Source organism: Rhea pennata, chromosome 2, assembly GCF_028389875.1.
Source record: "Rhea pennata isolate bPtePen1 chromosome 2, bPtePen1.pri, whole genome shotgun sequence".
Lineage (NCBI taxonomy): Eukaryota > Metazoa > Chordata > Aves > Rheiformes > Rheidae > Rhea > Rhea pennata.
The window spans coordinates 125,833,618-125,851,352 of NC_084664.1; the positions used below are offsets into that span (position 1 = coordinate 125,833,618).

At 37.3% G+C, this 17,735-nt stretch overlaps 1 protein-coding gene across 4 annotated transcripts in view; it reads right to left on the reverse strand.

Annotated features, from left to right (window-relative positions):
• Positions 1-2,614: 2,614 nt before the first annotated feature.
• The window catches only part of SGK3 (serum/glucocorticoid regulated kinase family member 3), a 62,043-nt gene continuing 46,922 nt past the window's right edge, over positions 2,615-17,735 (reverse strand). For all 4 annotated transcript variants that reach the window (XM_062568195.1, XM_062568196.1, XM_062568197.1 and 1 more), the window contains 12 exons: positions 15,015-15,102; positions 13,333-13,382; positions 12,515-12,572; positions 11,608-11,691; positions 11,381-11,512; positions 9,720-9,832; positions 9,453-9,489; positions 9,251-9,337; positions 7,060-7,155; positions 6,098-6,253; positions 4,881-4,970; positions 2,615-3,955 (listed from right to left, as the gene is read on the reverse strand). In XM_062568195.1, coding sequence (XP_062424179.1) covers positions 3,785-3,955; positions 4,881-4,970; positions 6,098-6,253; positions 7,060-7,155; positions 9,251-9,337; positions 9,453-9,489; positions 9,720-9,832; positions 11,381-11,512; positions 11,608-11,691; positions 12,515-12,572; positions 13,333-13,382; positions 15,015-15,102 — 1,162 coding nt within the window. In that variant the 3' untranslated portion in view covers positions 2,615-3,784. The remainder of the gene's footprint in view (positions 3,956-4,880; positions 4,971-6,097; positions 6,254-7,059; positions 7,156-9,250; positions 9,338-9,452; positions 9,490-9,719; positions 9,833-11,380; positions 11,513-11,607; positions 11,692-12,514; positions 12,573-13,332; positions 13,383-15,014; positions 15,103-17,735) is intronic.

The following is a 17,735-nucleotide window of genomic DNA, read 5'->3' on the forward strand; positions in this document are numbered from 1 at the left end:
GAAGGGGCAGCCGCGGTGAGCGGTACCGCCCGCCCGCCGGCGCTGCCGCAGTGTCCGAGAGCGGCCGGTAGAGGCGGGCCGGGGTGACGCGCCCGCCTCGCTAACGGCTGTTCCGAGCGCGCCAGGCGCCCGCCCGCCGCCCGCGGGCTCGGGGCAGCCGTTAGCCGTTAGCCGTAGCGCGCGCGCCCGCGCCGTTGGGGGCGGGCGGGGCCCCGCCGCCCCCCCTGCCCTCTCCCTCTCGCCATGGCGGCTGCCCCCCTCACCGCAGCCCTGACGCGGCTCAGCAGCTGAAGGGCGCTCACTGGTGCTAAAACCACCCTCCTCCTCTTGAAGAAAAGCCCCACGCATCACACGTAGTTGCCCGAGCACACTGGCCGCTGCCGCCTCTGGCAGTGCCGGGATGCAAACGCGGAGCCACCACTACCTTCCCCCCCTCCTCTCCCAGTGAAGCGCAATGCTGCTGTGGAGAGCGGGAGCTGTAGTGTGCTGCAGACACTCTTAAGCACAGCCCTGGAAAAGTACCATGTCCGTCAGCAGTTTAACTGAACTGTTGTTCAACAGGTGTACAACAGGTACGCTGTAGCTGTAAAACCCCATTAGCTCTTTTATTAACTGCATGAGTAACTGTTGCATTTAGCATTCCTTGCCATCTGCAAGTACCTCCAGAGACAGCACCTCCATGCTCTCCTCTTCCCAGTCCCAGTCCCAGCTTCTGAAATGGCTGAACGTTTCAGCAAAGACAGTTCTCTTCCCATCTCTCTTGCCCTCCTCCCAGGCCAAAGGAGCAGATCGCTGGCTGCATCCTGCTGCCCAAAGGGCAAAGCTGCTCCTTGCTCCCAAAGCCCCAGGAGAAAGGCCCAGCGCTATCCCACCTTAGATCCACCTTCTCCAGCAGGGAGACCTGTTCAAACACAGCAACTTGCATTACGCCACAGACAGCAACTCCTGGCGTTAGGATTTTACCTCCTTTAGTCTTTTTTTTTTTTCTCCCTCCCCCCCCCCCCCCCCCCAACAGAGAGGGAATTCAGCCGGTGGCTTCCATGTTGCTTCCTAATGGAGCTCAGGGCTGGATTTTGCCATGGTAACACTTTAGCTTTTTTTCCCTCTTGAACTCTATAGTGTTCTGCGGAACTACTACTACATTTTGAACCTAGCAATCTTACTATGAGAGCGGTCATTATAAAGTGCGAAGAGATCCAGAACAAGAGCACTGTATATGGGAAACGTTGTGTGATTTTACTGTTTAAGCTTGTATACAGAGTCTGTGTTCACCAGTGTCTTTAGAGGGTCCCTGCTGTGACTTGGGCATTTCACAATACGCACTCTAACAGCAGGACCAAAGTGAACAAGTACAGCAGGTGAAATGCTAATGCATTCCTGTTCAGCCAAAAAGGCAGAGCCTGCTGAAGGAAAAGGCAATATTACAGGATAAAGCTGCTCAGCTAGAAATAGTAACTACTTCAACTGTCATTGCCTCTTCCCTATTTGAAAGGCAACATCCCACCCCAAAAAAATTGAGAAGGCAAAAAAAAAAAAAAAAAAAAAAAAAAAAATCCTCCAAACCAAAACCACCCATCACCAAAACACACACCCTACCAACAAAAAAAAGGCAGCTAGCTATGGACATCTTGGAAGCAAGGGACAAAAACTGGAAGGGTGGTAGGCCCCACAGCAACAACTCATTCTTATCTCGTCCCCTTCCCATCGCCCTGCAGTATTGTATTTCCTGGCTGTTAAGAAGCAGAAAGCAGTTACAGTATTGTACTCCTTGCTGGAAGGAGCAGAAGGCAGTTCTGCTGCCCACACAACCATTTCAGGAACATGCAGAGTGAAATTCATGAGAATGGATGCTTCCTTTCTTAAGATCAATTTCTGCCTTTCAGTCCATCACAAAAAGACCTACATTTAAAAGAAGGGTAAGACTCTTTATGCTACCAAATTAACTAAACTTATCCTGTTTCTGCAGTTACTGGTTGTCCTGAACAGCTATATGGCTATTACCAAACCTCTCAAAAATTTCAGAGTGGCACTATGGAAAACAAACACGAACTCCCTTTCCTCCCCCAAAGTGGTGTAGTTTCTTCTTTCTTTCCATCCAGTGGTACCTCTTATTTATTTTACCCATCTACCCCTCCTGATACCTTGCATAACATTTTTCTAAGCATCACATAAGCACTCTGCAGGAGAGGACTGAGACAAGCAAGGAATCCGTCCCCTTTTAGCTTCCACTTGCCAGTGGTCTCACTGTTGACATAACATTTGTTTCAAGCAAATTATGATTAGATACACTGCTCTCCCCAGTATTCTCAGTCTTTGATTAATCATGATGCAATCTGAATAGTATTTCTCTTGGCTAGCTCTTATTTTGTCAAAATTCAAACTATTTAAATATTGACATTTATCTAACATTTAACCCTTGCTATTCATCTGTGTCTTATCAGAGATCTCAGATCAAGGCACTTCACTGAAATGTATTTATGAATAAACAACTCAGAACATTTTTGAAGCAGTAGACAAATGAGTTGTTATTTATAAGTTATTTATATATATATATATATATACACACACATACACGTATATTATATATTTATATGCATATATGTGTGTATGTATATAACTGTGATAGGCCATTACATTATAATGCCAATTTCTGTATTTTTTAAAAACATTCTTTAAAAACAGCTCATCAGAATTATCAGTTTGCCCATTTATGTGTATGTTATGAAAAGTTTTTCACATTTTCAAAAGTATCAAGGTAATTTACATTATTTTTCCTAAATATCAAGTGAGGATTAAAAAACAGTACAAACTGGGACACAGAAAAAGACAAGTAGCTATGATATTGAAATACAATCCACTTGGGATATATCAATGTTTCAAACACAATAAATCAGTGAGAAATCCCTAATACTTAGCATGATTCCCTCACCCATTCCCAGAAGATCAAAGCAAGATTGCCTTTCAAACTAGCAGTGATTATTACATGTTTACATCTCTGAAAAAGCAGACTTTTAACCAAAAATATTTTTAATGCAGTTGAAATGTAGACATATTTATCTCAGGGAGCAAAAAAAAAAAGTAGAAAATATTATCAGTAATGTTATCAGATCAATCCAGTTAATTTGTTCCATCCTTGCTTTGAGTAATTCCCCGTACTTCAGATAATCCAGTTGAGTGAATTGAATTCTTCAGCAAATGTAGGAGCAACATTATGTGACCAGGTTTTCATTCAGTAGAAATCCTTTAAGCATTTCAATCTTAATTTAAATTAATCCCTTATTTAAGTGTTGACAGGTAAATTAACTTGTATTTCAGATTAATATGACAGGAAAAATGTTTATCCTTTTTTTAAACAATGATATACAAAAGACAATTTGCATAGTTACAATTCAAGCACAAAGTCACTGTAAATAGGTACAAAGGCATTTATAAATTTACTAAATTTGCTGCTGCCTGAGCCAGCCAAATCTTACATAGGTATGAATGTAAACCTGAAGGGACTGGGGAGAACAGTCAGTGTTTTTGCTTAAAAAATAAGTAAGTGTAGAGAATAGTTTTTAAAGGTTTTTTTAAAATATTTTCTGCAGCAGGAACAAACAGTTCAAACCCCAAGGAAAGCCATTCAAAATGCCCAAATTCCTCCTATACAGTAGAGAAAGTTTGTTCATAGGTTTCAAACCCACATACAAAATGAGGCAATAGTTGCACTATTTTGGAATGTGTTCACAATTCTGCCATTTCAGTCCAACCCAAGATTTCCAAAACACAGTTGGCTTCTAAATTCCTAGGAAAACAGATCTTCAGAAGGTGGTGCATAAGAAAACCCAACAAATGCATCGTCTGCCTCTAGGACACTGGCATTAACAATGTTATAATCGGAAGAAATGCAAACTGAGTATGGGACCATTTCTTCCGTAAACACTGCATCAAAATTTCCAATATCATCTGGTCCAACCTAGAAAACAGAAAGAAAGAACCATCATTTGTCATATTAATACTATGTATTAAAAAAAATGCTTATCCTTCAGATATCAATTTAACTCTTGAGGCTCTCTACTTCATTAAATTCTTTCTTCTGTAAGTATAGAAAGTTTAAGGAACCACACAACAGCATGCTTGAAATCATCTATCAAAAGCTTGCTTGCTTCTTCTAGGCTGGAGTTTAGCCCAAAGGGTACACACATGTATGATCTGACAAACCATACAGAAATATTTAGAAATGCCTGTTTCTTAAATTAAGGGCATGCAAAAGCCTAACAAAAATCACAATTTCTCTTTCTCCCTTTACCATTTTAACTCTTAAATTCTAGCAACAGTAGTGTTGTTATGATAGATCATCTTCCCAGGAACACACCCAAGACCTAAAGCATATTAACATTTAGTCACAAAGAGCAGAGGCAAGGCAGCAGAAGCCTCGACAAAAGATGATGCTCCTATTTAGGAAGGTCATTATTTATCTTCAAAACCTTAGGATAGATTCTTAGGACTAGCAGTCACAAGTTGACTCAGTTTAGACTGATGGGAGAACAAAAAAAAAGATGGGAATGCAACTAAGGCTTAATTTCAAGAAGGCAGGAAACCTATCATTTGTTAAATCTTCAAATAAGGAGGCTATCTGATTTTTCCTTCTTTGGTCTTAAGATTCCCCCTACTCTTCCAAATTGACAATCCTTTGAAGGAAATGACTAGAGGCAACAGTGACATGTCAAAGTGAGTTTTAACTCAAAAAGACAGTATGCAAGTGTCACTGCTCAAAAGAGCAGTCAGCGCTGAGGGGTTGTCAGCCTTCATTCTGATACAAAAACACTCTTTCCAAATGGACAAGCTATCAAAGGCAAGAGAGTTGGCAGGTATGAACTAAAACACTGCATAGCACCTACCACATTAGGATTAAATGGCGGTGGAATCTTCTTCTGAAGAAGGTCAGTCCAGCTGAGAGATTCGAAGAATGGGTGTTTTTGAATTTCAAGCTGCAGTAAGGAATAAAGATTTTAGCTGTTGCAGAAATCCATCCCGTGTACCATAGCAAGTATTTCTTCAGACTGCATGCATAAACAAAACCTACAGAAGTCAAGTCCTTCATCCACCAAGTCTACCTAGCAATAAAAACTGTGATTGGCAAAAAGAGCAATTACAATTTGTTAACATGCCTCTGCAGACTTGTATTCCTATCAAATCCAGTTTTCTGTTGAAATCACCATCTTAAATCAACCACATAACAAGAATGTTTTCTGTTAGTATTCCTGCTCCTGCCTTCAAGTTTTGTTAGCTTTTATAAAGCAGATCACTAAGAGGCAGCAGCTCTAACACTCCACAATATGCTTCCTAGTTACGAGACAGTGAACAGCTATGCCTTTCCAAACAATACTACCCTTTCATCTTACTCCACATTGCAAACAAGTACAACAGTAGTCTAAATGCTAAATTACAAGGTCAATACATGTCCAAGCAGTAAGGCTGTGAGAAGAAGATTGTGAAGAACTCACAGTGGAGGGAAGAGAAGAAAAAAGTTCTCCTACATCATTCCTCACTATACTGTTCTGAGAACACCTATGCTTTTTCTGAACACTTTTTGCAAACAAAGTATTTTTGTTACACTGGAAAAACACTCGCAAACAGCAGGGTTTTTTTAGCTTAAAATCATAGCATGCTACTAGTGTTCTTCTCTTTTGAGGAGCAGTATTTTTCACGTAGCCAGTTAAATTGGCATTACCAGAAAATAGCTTTCTCTTTTGATTATCTCCCACTTTCACCATAAGCATCAAATGCTGTATCTCAGTACACCTTAGTGACTACTATAGTAGCAAATCGTGTTTCCTTTCCTTTGTAGTAACCTATCGGTTCTGCAGCAACCATGTTCAAAGTTTTTATATCCTGCAATAATCATCTGTCTCCTACCGCCAAAATTTTTCAGGGCTTAGTGACCACAACTAGTGTCTTCAAAAATGAAAAAAGAAAAAAAAAAGGTGGGGGAGGATAAAAATAGAGAATATTCTATTATGTCTGTATTTATCTTCAACTATTACATCTGTGCTATTGACATAAACTTGGTAATGCCCCTTCAAATGGGGGCCTAATAAATTAGGACATTACTTACAAAATCTTCCCTTGCTCCAAGTCTGCTTTGCCGATCTTTTTCCAAAAGCTCTTCCAGAATGGACCAGGCTGTAAGACTGATTCCTGGGCGCAAAACTAGGGGTTTATGAAGAATATTTTCATACATCTCAGCAACATCACGGCAGTAAAAAGGAGGCTAAAAAAAAAAGTGAAGTTATACATGAATTTGAAGTCACATTTTTCAATCACTTTTGTTTCATATCTATAGATGATTCTATCAGAAATAAGAAAAACAAGCATTGCTAAAAGAAATCTACCTCTTCTTACATATTAACTTCAAATTCAGTCATCCCCTTTGCCAGCTCTCTACACTAGATAGCTTTTTCCTCCCATCTCCTCCTCCTCCTCTTCATTCTCACACTCAGAAGTAGCTATACATGCCATCTAGATTCAAAGTTCTTATTTAGCTTGCTTGAAAAGAACATGAGAGTGGAAAAACAAATCTCTCTCCCTACTAAAGGTCCTCTGGGGAGGAGACAAAACTGAAGAAAACTAACAGAACAGATTGTTATTAGAGTGATTACATTTGACTAGATGAAGTATAGCAGAAATTGTGGAAGACCTAGGTTAAAAATATATTTTAATTTGGTTAGTTCCAATATTCCCCAAAATTTCCTTAGAAGTTTTTTTTTTTTTTTTTTTAATTGGGTAGTATCACTGCTGATTCAATTTACTCTCACATTCCCTCAAAATGATGACTGCTCACGTTCATTAGAGTTAGAGTTTGTGTACAGCAGCTCACTGGAAAGCAGAGTTTTAGACATCAGGAGGCAAAGCATAGTCCAAAAGAGGAAAAACATGTGATCTTACAAAGCTATAAGACAAACTGTTCATCCATTAAAATGAAGTATATCAGTTAGTAACTTCTACAGTATTCCAGGATTACTTCCCATGGGGCAGACAAACCAACCTCTGCCACTCCCCAACATATTAAATACATACCAGCCCATAAAGCATTTCATAAAGAACTGCACCAAGACACCACCAGTCTACTGTGTTGTCGTAAGGCTGCTTTTTAATCACTTCTGGTGCAAGATACTAAAAAGCAAACAAACAAATTTAGTATTAGTCTAGCAATAATAAAACCTAGGTTTTAGTCACATCACAGAAGCATCTTTAGGAGAAATTACTTCATAGTGATTATATGATTACTAAATATTTATCTTGTCCTTTAACAAAGTTGGCAAATACTTCCTTACCATCTGGCCACATATCAAGTAGGACAACTGTTTTCTGAATTGAAATAATCCTTTCTATACACTATTATTTTGCCAAACTGCTTTGCCACCTCCATAAGCTTGCTTTAAATTTTAGATAGGTTCACAGCGACAGTGAAGCACCTTCAGCAGCTGAACTAAGCAAGGAACCCATTTTGGAGAGGCAGCATCTTGTCATCTGCAGGGCACTCTCACAGCAGTCTGGCTACCACCTTGCCTGCTCTGCCAATGTAAGCTTAGATGTTCCCTATCCTGGAAGTAGAGGTTCTTCAATTATGCGTTATTTGAATGATCTGTGATAAACATCCAATACTATCAACTATTGAATGACAATGCTAACTGGTTTCCATCTACCTCACAATAAATCTACTCGGCGTCTCAGAACTAACCAACCCCACAGTACGAGAACAGGCACTTCACACAATACTACTTTATGGACACACAGTATAAAATTACTATGGCTGGATCATCATCTTCTCAGCACCCATGAAGTTTCTAACCTCATCTTCTCTTAAGAGAAGAGGATAACCGCTTTGATCATTCTGGTATCGAAATTTTGAAAGCTAATTTACAAATAGACAATAGCATTGTCCTACAAGGTACAAATATCACTATAATGAGGGGAGCGGAATGTTGTAGTTTAAATAGATCAGCATTTCTCAAACTTTCTAAATGTGAGTGTCCTCTAAATTATTTGTCTACAAATGACCCTGCAAAAGCTTGAACAACAAATGTAGTATTTTGAATTCAACCACTTAAGTTTCTTCTAATCTTTCATAACGTCCTTTGAGCTTTTTAGGTGCTGGAGCTCACCAAGTCACTCAACTAAGTGTTGAGAAACCCTCACAAGAATATTATGCTTTTAGCAGGATCATAAAAGATCTGAATCTAAATCTTAGGTTAAAAAAGGCTAATATACAACTGCTATGTTTAGCCTTAATATTTTGAAAAACTCATATTAAGCAATAACATTAACATTCTCTTATGTTGCAATTCATGCAAGTCCTATGTAAGTGTGTAGACTAAGTTTCTGAACACCAGATTAAAAAAAAACACATAGATGAAAATCTCTAACAGGTCCAGAGTTACCATCATTCTATAAATTGTCCTTTGAACTTCCCAAGATGCTCAACAAATATTGTTTCAGCTCACATTTACCACTCAGCTTTATGTATTCCCACTCTAATGATAAGTAGGATAAGTTTTGTCACATGCTACCATATGTTTTGTGGGGTTTTTTTTCAAGTTCAGCTGCTCTTCCAGCTAAATACTACTCCTCACTCATCCTTCATTGCCTTCAAAGTCCTTTTTATAGTTTAAAATACGATTATCAAATTATAGCCATCTCAAGTCAATCTTGATGTTCCACTGAATCCATCATACGTGTTCAAGAGATCCAGATTTTAAGTTCTACAGTTTAGTTTTCTTAGTAAAAAGAGACAAGAGAGTTGAATAAACTCACTAAGTAAATTCAAAGTTTCACCCATATGCAAAATTTGCTCAAGTCTCAAGTCTTTATAAAGTTAATAAAGTTAAATCTTCATAAACTTAATAAAAATCACTGGCAGGTTAGGGTAAGTAGCTTCATATTAGCAACTCTGGTCAAGGAAATCTGTTGCAGCTGCTGCACAAGCTAATTGCTGTATCTAGGCAGTGGTTAGGAGAAACAGGAAGTAATAGAATGTGTGAAAAGGGCTGGGAAGAGGGAGGAAGGAAGAGATGAGTTAAGGGGATATGGGTAGTAAGCAAGAGATACTGAATATTAGTAAAAAGGACAAAGAATAGATCTTCAGTCAGCTAGGAATGGCTTGTTAAAAAATGCAAATCTGTAACAATACAAAAAAAGAGTATTTGATTTTTCAGTTACATAAATATTAATACGACTAGTTAAAAAACCACAGAAGTTGTCAACGTACTTCTGGTGTCCCACAAAAAGTTGCAGTGGTATCAGAACTTGCAATCCCTTCTTTACAAAGTCCAAAGTCTGTTAACACGACGTGACCCTGTGAAAGAGTGGCATTTTAAAAACAGAACATGCTCAGCATGTGAATACATATGGATATAAATGTCAATTTTGCAAGAGCCTACAGAACATCAAAAATATCGTTACATACTTACCAGTGAATCGAGGAGAATGTTTTCTGGCTTTAAATCCCTATATATATATAAAAAAGAAATCCTTGTATTAATTCAAAACAGTCACTAACATAAAAGCTTCAAAGGCAAAGAAGGACTTTTATTCTTCAGCTGAAAGAAAGCTCTAAGATTTGCTGAAGTCATTATTTCAAATTTCCTGTAAGAAGATTTAATGTAGTCTTTTTTTTTATTCAGTAATTTGTTTTCTTTTATACTTCTGCAGAAAAGGAATATGTTTCAGAAACTTACCTGTATACAATATTTATGGAGTGTAAGTAGCCCAGTGCACTGGCTATTTCAGCAGCATAAAATCTGGCTCTGTGCTCGGGAAAGGAACGTTCTCTTTGTAAGTGAAAGAACAGCTGTAAAAATGCAAAGAAATAAGTAAGAACATAACACAAAAACAAATCAGGTTACAATGTGTAATACTAATAGTAAATTGTAATTTTATTTAGCTGTCCATGCTTTTTAAAATGTAAAAGAAACAAAATTGCTTTTGCTGCATGATGACTTCTGTTACTCCTTTACTTGCTTCCTTTTCTCTCTGAAGCTCAGAAATGTATGGGAATCTAATGAAACTAGCTCAGCTGGTTAGAGCGTGGTGCTGCTAATGCCAAGGTTGCGGGTTCAATCCCCATATGGGCCACGCTGAGAGTTGGACTAGATGATCTCCAGAGGTCCCTTCCGACCTTACCGTTCTATGATTCTATGAAACGCAAAAGGGCACACTCCTAAAACCAGACTAGCCAAAAGGAACCATATTAAATCACTGTCCTGAGAACAGAGGTAGACAAGGTTAAATCATGCAAGATGAAAACTTTCAGATATGCCAAAAACAACTCCTTGGCTCAAACTTACCATTCAGGTACACCCCTTCATCTCATGTGCTCTTTCCATTATCAGTTCTATCTACAACAGTATGCCCTCTCGCTGCTATACTGTCCTGCTGTAAGCAGCTATAAGACTTTTTAGAAGTATAAAGTTTACATCAATAAATTACTAAACTAAAAGCACAGCAAGTGACAAGATAGGCAGCTCTTCTTTAAAACGTATAGTATGCTGGATAGTTCTTCTGTAAGGATTTTTCACTATACTTTGTTGTTTTCATCACAAGTACCATTAATTTTTTAGACCAATCTAGATGTTATTAGTCTGCAATATCCCCGATTTTCCATAACAGCTTTTAAAGAAATTGAAGCAACACTTTATGTCCTTCTCACATATTTATTAACTATTCAACTGGTTCATACGCAAGTTTCTTGAACACTTGTGGAACTACTTGGTATTTTGAAAACCAGCAGGTCCCAGCTAAAGACCAATTGCTCCAGAATGTTGTATTTAAACATTTACAGACTTTCTCCATGTCTTTCAAAAGTTTTTTTCTTCAGGTTATTTATTAACTCCTCAGATTCAATAGCACTGCTTCAAGGAAAAGAATCCTGAGGATAAGGTTATTTGGTAATAAGTAATTAGACCATGCAAAGCCACACAATAATCCTGAGGTTCCCAATAATATCAAAGTAATAAATTCTGCTGCCTGTTTCCTTCCTTCCACATTTGAAAGACTAGCATCTCAACTAGTGCAGATACAAGAGACAGTTTTATGTGGTGAAAAATGTCAACATATGATTAATTCATAATAGAGGTAAATTTACAGAACTATAAAAGAGAAGGTATTTGTATTTGACAACCATGGATAAATTCTGGATTAAAATTGTTGGTAAATAGAGGAATAGAGTCTGTTTAGCTACTGAGGCCTGTAACACCATCATTACTCAAAAGATAAGGTAATAGGATTTTCAAAACTTAGGAAAGTATTTATCATAGCACATTGTAAAGGTACATTTTGTTAATCCTGTCTAGAATTAGCAGAATAAAGAGACCAAAATCCAAACACAATAACTGCATACCTCTCCGCCATTGACAAAATCCAGAACAAAGTAAAGCTTTTCTGTTGTTTGGAATGAGTAATGTAATCCGACCAAAAATGGATGTTTCACATTTTTCAAAAGCACATTACGCTCAGCCATAATATGTTTTTGCTGTAAGGAAGCAAAAGGTCAATAAGTAAACAGGAAAAAAAATAATTAGGGAAAAAGAAGGGGGAAGAGGTGGAAGAAAGCGTATTTGTCTTCACCTCTTTCCTGTTGAGAACAATTTTTTTTTGCAGCACTTTGACAGCATAGTATTTCCCATCCAGTTTTCGCTTTGCAAGAAGAACCTGTGAAATTCAAAACAAAGGATGACATGTGATTGTTGTGGTTCGTATTCAATTCGAAATACATTTCTAACCCCAGCATAACAGAAAAGTATTAATGTTATTTGTTCACAATACAGTTTCCTTGCTTTTAATACAGTAAGTCAGCAGTACAATTACCAATAAAGAAAGCACTTGCAGTCACCTTACAGTTCAATAAAATCTGTCCATGCAGTGATATTGTGAAGGGCTGAATTATAATAATTATTTTCTAGGACCTGCTGAATCTATCTTCTGAGCTGAAAACTGATAAAAATGGCTGAAATTGTTTGAAAATAAATTTATGAAAAACTGTAACTTTTAAAATAACCTGAAAACAAAGATTCCAAGAGGGATTCTCTGTTGCATCTCTCTCTGTAGGGCATCAAACTCACTTTTCTGGGGGCTGTTGCTTACACTGCTCCACAGTATTAGGTGTCTGACAAAACAGCCCATCCCAAAACAGGGAAAGGGTTTGAACTCCAGCTGCTGCAGAAGCACGGGGTATCCCCTTTGCTCTCTGGAGGAGATGGAGGATCCCCATTGCTCTTAACAAGAAAGGGAAACACTTCTGTTACAAGACTGCCTTGGTCACGTGTTGGGAGTACAACTGCCTCATCAAAAAATAAAAATGGCAGGGCTATAAAGAGGAGCAACAGGTATCCAGTACAACAGCTTGTATGTCTAGACTGAACATGCAATACCACTCCCAAAGCATCCGGCCAAATCTCCTGCCATCAGTCAGCAGGCACGAGACATCAGCCAATATCCCTGTACCAGGATTAAAAACAGTTATAAGAAAGCTCACCTTGCCAAAGCTGCCTTTCCCAATAACTTTCAGGAAATCAAAGTCTGTTGGTTTAGCACTGAAAGATATTCAGGAAGCAGACAGGTTATTTTGATAGGAATTACAAATTTTATAGCTGTACAGCAGTCTACTTCTATTGCACTTGAATTGGTAAAGAAATGCAAGTCTAAAAATTGCAAGTCATAAATATTTTTGTCATCAAAACAATTATCCATCTTCTCAACTTCCAAAACGGTTACATCACTATTCATCTCTTCATTTACTGGCTCCAAAGGGAAATGCTCTCGGAATTTCAATTCTTACTGGGACCTATTAAGTCTCATATTTTCTCCTGTTAGCATAGAACAAATCAGTGAGGAAAGCAAAACCCAAACAGCAGTCACCTCTTAGACGAAGATGAGAAAAGCAGAGATTCACATAGAACTGAGAACAGCAACTCTACAGAACACACCAAACAGAGAAGCAAGTTATGACTACAGTGACTAGGTCTGTACTATCAACATGGTAACTTGCTCCTTTGTCGTGTATTAAAGCAAACTTGTTTTCATAAGCTTTTCACATTCTTTTCTTAACAGTTGTGGACCACTCCCAAAAAAGAGAGGTCATCTTTGCTATAGTGTCCTTAAATAAAAGGATAGCAAATTAACAAAACATGAAGGTATAGATGAAAAAAGTTTAAAAGAGGGTTGTTTATTCAGCACAGGATTAAATGTTTTGCTTCCTCCTGAGCAGTGTAAATCAACAAATAGAGGCATATAACCAAAGAACTTTTCACACTATTAACAATTACATTCAGTTTATATTTCAGTCAAACCTACTGAGGGTTTCCAGATGGTCCCAAGTTGATATTCTGTGAGGTAGAATTTAACTGTTGGGAGAGACAAAGAGTTTTTGTTTTTGTTTTTTTTTCAGTTCTCTCTTATATTTTAAACAATATTAATTTCATAATACTCTAATAATTTACCCAATTCAAACCTCCAAACTTGTTATGCTAGATATTTAAGTATGTCTTAACATCCAGATTAGGCACTTCCTAAGTTGAAGTATCTGGTCATCATGATCTTTTCACAAAGTATTATTTCTACACACATCATTCTGAAGCCCAAAGGTAATAAAACAATTTTGTGTCCAGATCTAGAAGACAAGATTAGGAACAAAAATTTAAGCCAGCCCTTTAAACTAACAACTTGTTCCACATCCAGAACTTAACTCTTTCAGCATTTGCTCTAGGACTATATTTTCCACTTTATTTTCCCCTGAATTCTCCAAGATCTTGCCAATAATATTATTTTAAAAAATCCACCATTTATGCAAGAGTCTAATTAAAGACATGGTACTTAAAAAAAAGAAAAGAAAGAAAACATCACCAACCTTTCCTATCCTGATATAAAAGGTTAATCAACTTAATTCCAGGAACAGCAAGGATGTTGCCAGTACTGGTACACACCCAGACAGACTTTGGAAATTACAGAGAGAGGAGGAAGCCATTTCCATTTAAGTAACTTTCTCCATTTTATTTTAGTTTTAAATAAGAAAAGCAATGTTTTTACCCTCATTATGTTTCAGCAGTTTATCAAAGATAGATAGTTTATCAAAGTTATCTGCAGACAGGCTATTGGGCACAACAAAAATCAGAAGTCCTATAAAAGGAGAAAATGCTGCAACAAAGGCAATAGACCTGACTTCTGCACTAATAAGAAATAATCGCACAATACTAATGGGTAGATGTTAAAGAGCTACTATGTATGTTTTATGATGTCTTTGGAGGGCTCATTTATTTTTTCTGCTTCATCACTTAAGCTAAGAGAGAGAGATTTCTCTATTAAAAAGTATGGTTCAGGACTATGCATTATCTCTCTTCCTATTTTGATATTTGTACTAAGTAGAGAAGCACTAAGATTACATTTGCATGCCAAGAAGTAAATCATAGAGAAAACATGTTTAATTATACCATTTCTGTCTTCTAGAAATATTCTCTTTTTTCAATCAAGATTGTGCTATATTAACTTCCAGGAGAATTCATTAAAATTGCATTGCTGTAGTGATTTTTGTGAAGAGGCTTGAGAACTTGCACAGTGTTAAATGTGAGCTGAAATCAAATCCATCTTTGCTCCTGACTTTTAGAAAGACTGATTTTTTTAAAGACTTTTCTCATCCTCCTCAAAAAAAGAAGAAAAAAAAACATTTAAACATACAATCTGTCTTGCCTCTTGCCAGATGCCTTTAGCAAGAACCTTCAGACTGCAAAAAAAGAGAGCTAAGCTATAACTAAAGCTGTGCTCACCCATAGTAAGTGGGGGAAAAATGAGACAAAGCTAGCTAGTCACTCTTACCCCTCTCTGCAGTTCACATCTGAAAGGAGAGTATCTTGCAGCCCATAGTGAAACAGTTTTGCTTAAAATCACCACAGAGGTGATTTATTGTGAAATCAACTTGTAATTTTCAGTATTGCCCTAAAGTAGTTGAGGTTTAGAAGACTCTTGTATTTCTGGTTTATTACCTTCTGATTGCTCCTTTCATCTTCATCTTCAGATGGATCTGACTGGTGTTTTGGGTTATCCATCTGAAGAAATGCTCTGACATCTGGGCTAGAAACACAGTTAAATGCATTAGGACACCAATAGCCTACGTGATTTTCAGCCACAGAGAGGAAAGAGTAATGCCTTAAACTGTGGTGGATAGAGGAGTTCCTAATCATAAAGTTAATACTTAAAATTCTGGTAATTAAAGATAGTGTACAAGAAACATTTTTGTAGCAACATAATTCAATTGATGAAAATATTATTTATAGCATTTAAAAATTTCCACTTGTGAAAGTCTGACATGGTGAAGTATAGATGTTCATGAAGACTTCATGTGAAAATGCTCTGCACAACTGCATTTAAAGGTAATTACTAGAAAAAAAAGTATTACCAAGGTCTAACTGGCTACCAAGCACAGAAAAACCATTTTCTTTCAACAATTGAAGAATTAAGTCATTTTTAGTTTTCCAAAATTGATGAGATGGTGCAACAGAATACAGAATAAAATACATCATCTATAACGTAGATATCCACATCCTGAGCGGTACATGGTAGTAACATTCCTGGTTCCAACCACTTTAAACCAGAATATTCATCCTTTTGGCTTCTAAGTGAATTCCAGCTGCGCGGTGACAAGATAAAGGTGACCCTCCAGTCAGCTGCATGATAAAACCACTATCCTTCAGGAACTGACAAGAGAAACTGCAAACTTCCAATTGGATCTGAGGAAATCAGTTTTAATTGCAGCACTGGTATCCAGCTTCCACTTCGGTGGAGGTTAGGGAAGGAAGATTGGGAGAAAAAGGAGAAAATAACAAAATTCTGGGAATCTGCCCCCAGAAAGCAAGGCTTACATAACACCACATTAAAAACAACTTAATATCTTAACGACAGCACAGTAAGTGATGATGTAACACAAATAAGGCAAAATGAATTCCTAAATAAATAGCTATCACTTGAAGCCTTGAATCTTTCAACTTCCTTCAGCTCATTAAAAGATAGTCAGCTGATTAAAGAAGAATTTTACCTAAATTTCCGAGATTAAGCTCTTTGAGAAGGTCTCAGGACAACCAACTCAGAGACAGGAATCTCTGCATGAGCCATTCTGTAAAACACTGTCTTAAAATGTAGCTGCTCTTTCATCTTACCATTGGTGTATATAAAATAATGTAGCTTTATAACAGAAGCAGATGTACTTCTTTTGCTATCTAAAATCTATTTTGCCTTCTATGTGTCTGTAAAGTGAGGCTCGAAAGTGAGAGATGAGTTGTTTCTGACATTTCTCCAGCCACTGTATTTCATATTAGTATTTATGAACCTAACTCATATCACATGCTAGTTGAGGCTCAGTCTCAGTTGCTTATGATCTGGAAAATATTACTTGTATTTCTAAATCTCATTTAACATCTACTTCACTTATCTTTAACCTTTTTGATTTAAAGTATTGTGATAAGACTGTTCACAGTTTCACACCATTTCAATTTAATTCTTCTACTCTTACATAAATTCCATATTCTGACCTATAGTATGTTTCGTATCTTCAGTCCAGGAATACAAAAATCACTGTGGTTTGAATACTGTAGTAATATTGACCCATGATGTAGTAATTTTTCAACTTTTGGATATCATGAAATCAAGAATAAAAAGCGATGATTAATGTTTTTCACTAGACACAGAGTAAAAAAACCTGACTTTAATTACCTTTCAGCATTATTTTAGACAACTGGCTGACTAAATAGAGCATGCTGTAATACATTTCAAATAGTTACTATAGTAACTTTGTCCGTGAGTGAGTTCACAGCAAAGATCAGCTCAGGCTGAAATGCTGCTAGACAGTTGCAGGGTATTCAATGATTTCTACAATGTGTGGCAAGCAGAGGCATAACTGATCAATGTTACGTGATCACACATATAATTTTAACAGTTGTGGAAATTATACAAAGTATTAGTGACTAAAAAAAGTCTGATGTTCTTAGGGAAGAGTGCAGTGCATCATGCTCTACAGATTGCTAAGATTTCTATGCTGTATCAGCTCACATTCTGTATTAATTCCATGTGTTTTAAAACACACTGGAACTACTCCTAAAATAGCTTCATGTATCAAATTAAAAGGATTGAGAAATCAATTTAAGAAAGAATGCTCAATATATCTTGCATACATGCTACCAGCAAGTGCTTTCTGTCTGGTTTTCCATGATGGATTGGATACATTTAGTTTATGGATTACCTCCAAAATCTATGGAAGGGTCCCAAGATCTGCCTAAATATGGATCTTCTGTCATGCTAGCTCTGCATTAGCCTTCCCGCGTAAATATGTGAAGCCCCAAAGAAATTGGGGACAGACACACAAATACGAACAAGCCCAAAGAGTTGCACGAATTTTAGAGTAAAATGGTAAGATTAATTGCCAGTAACAATATCTTAGTGTTCAAGACACATTTAATTCAGATAATGGTGCACAGCTAATTCCCCTTCTCTATGCACACTAAAAAGTAAAACACTGCTGTCTTTTTATGCAAAATAAAGGCCCCAAAGCCATAACGAATTGGAAGATTTTAAAAGAATAAGATTAATGTAGTTAATCTTATTGGGTTTTGTAAATTGTAATTAATCTTACTGAGGTTTCCCCTCCCCAATATGGACTGCACAATCTTATAATCCAGAGCTTTCATACTCGTGTTTATATCCATCTGCTTTTA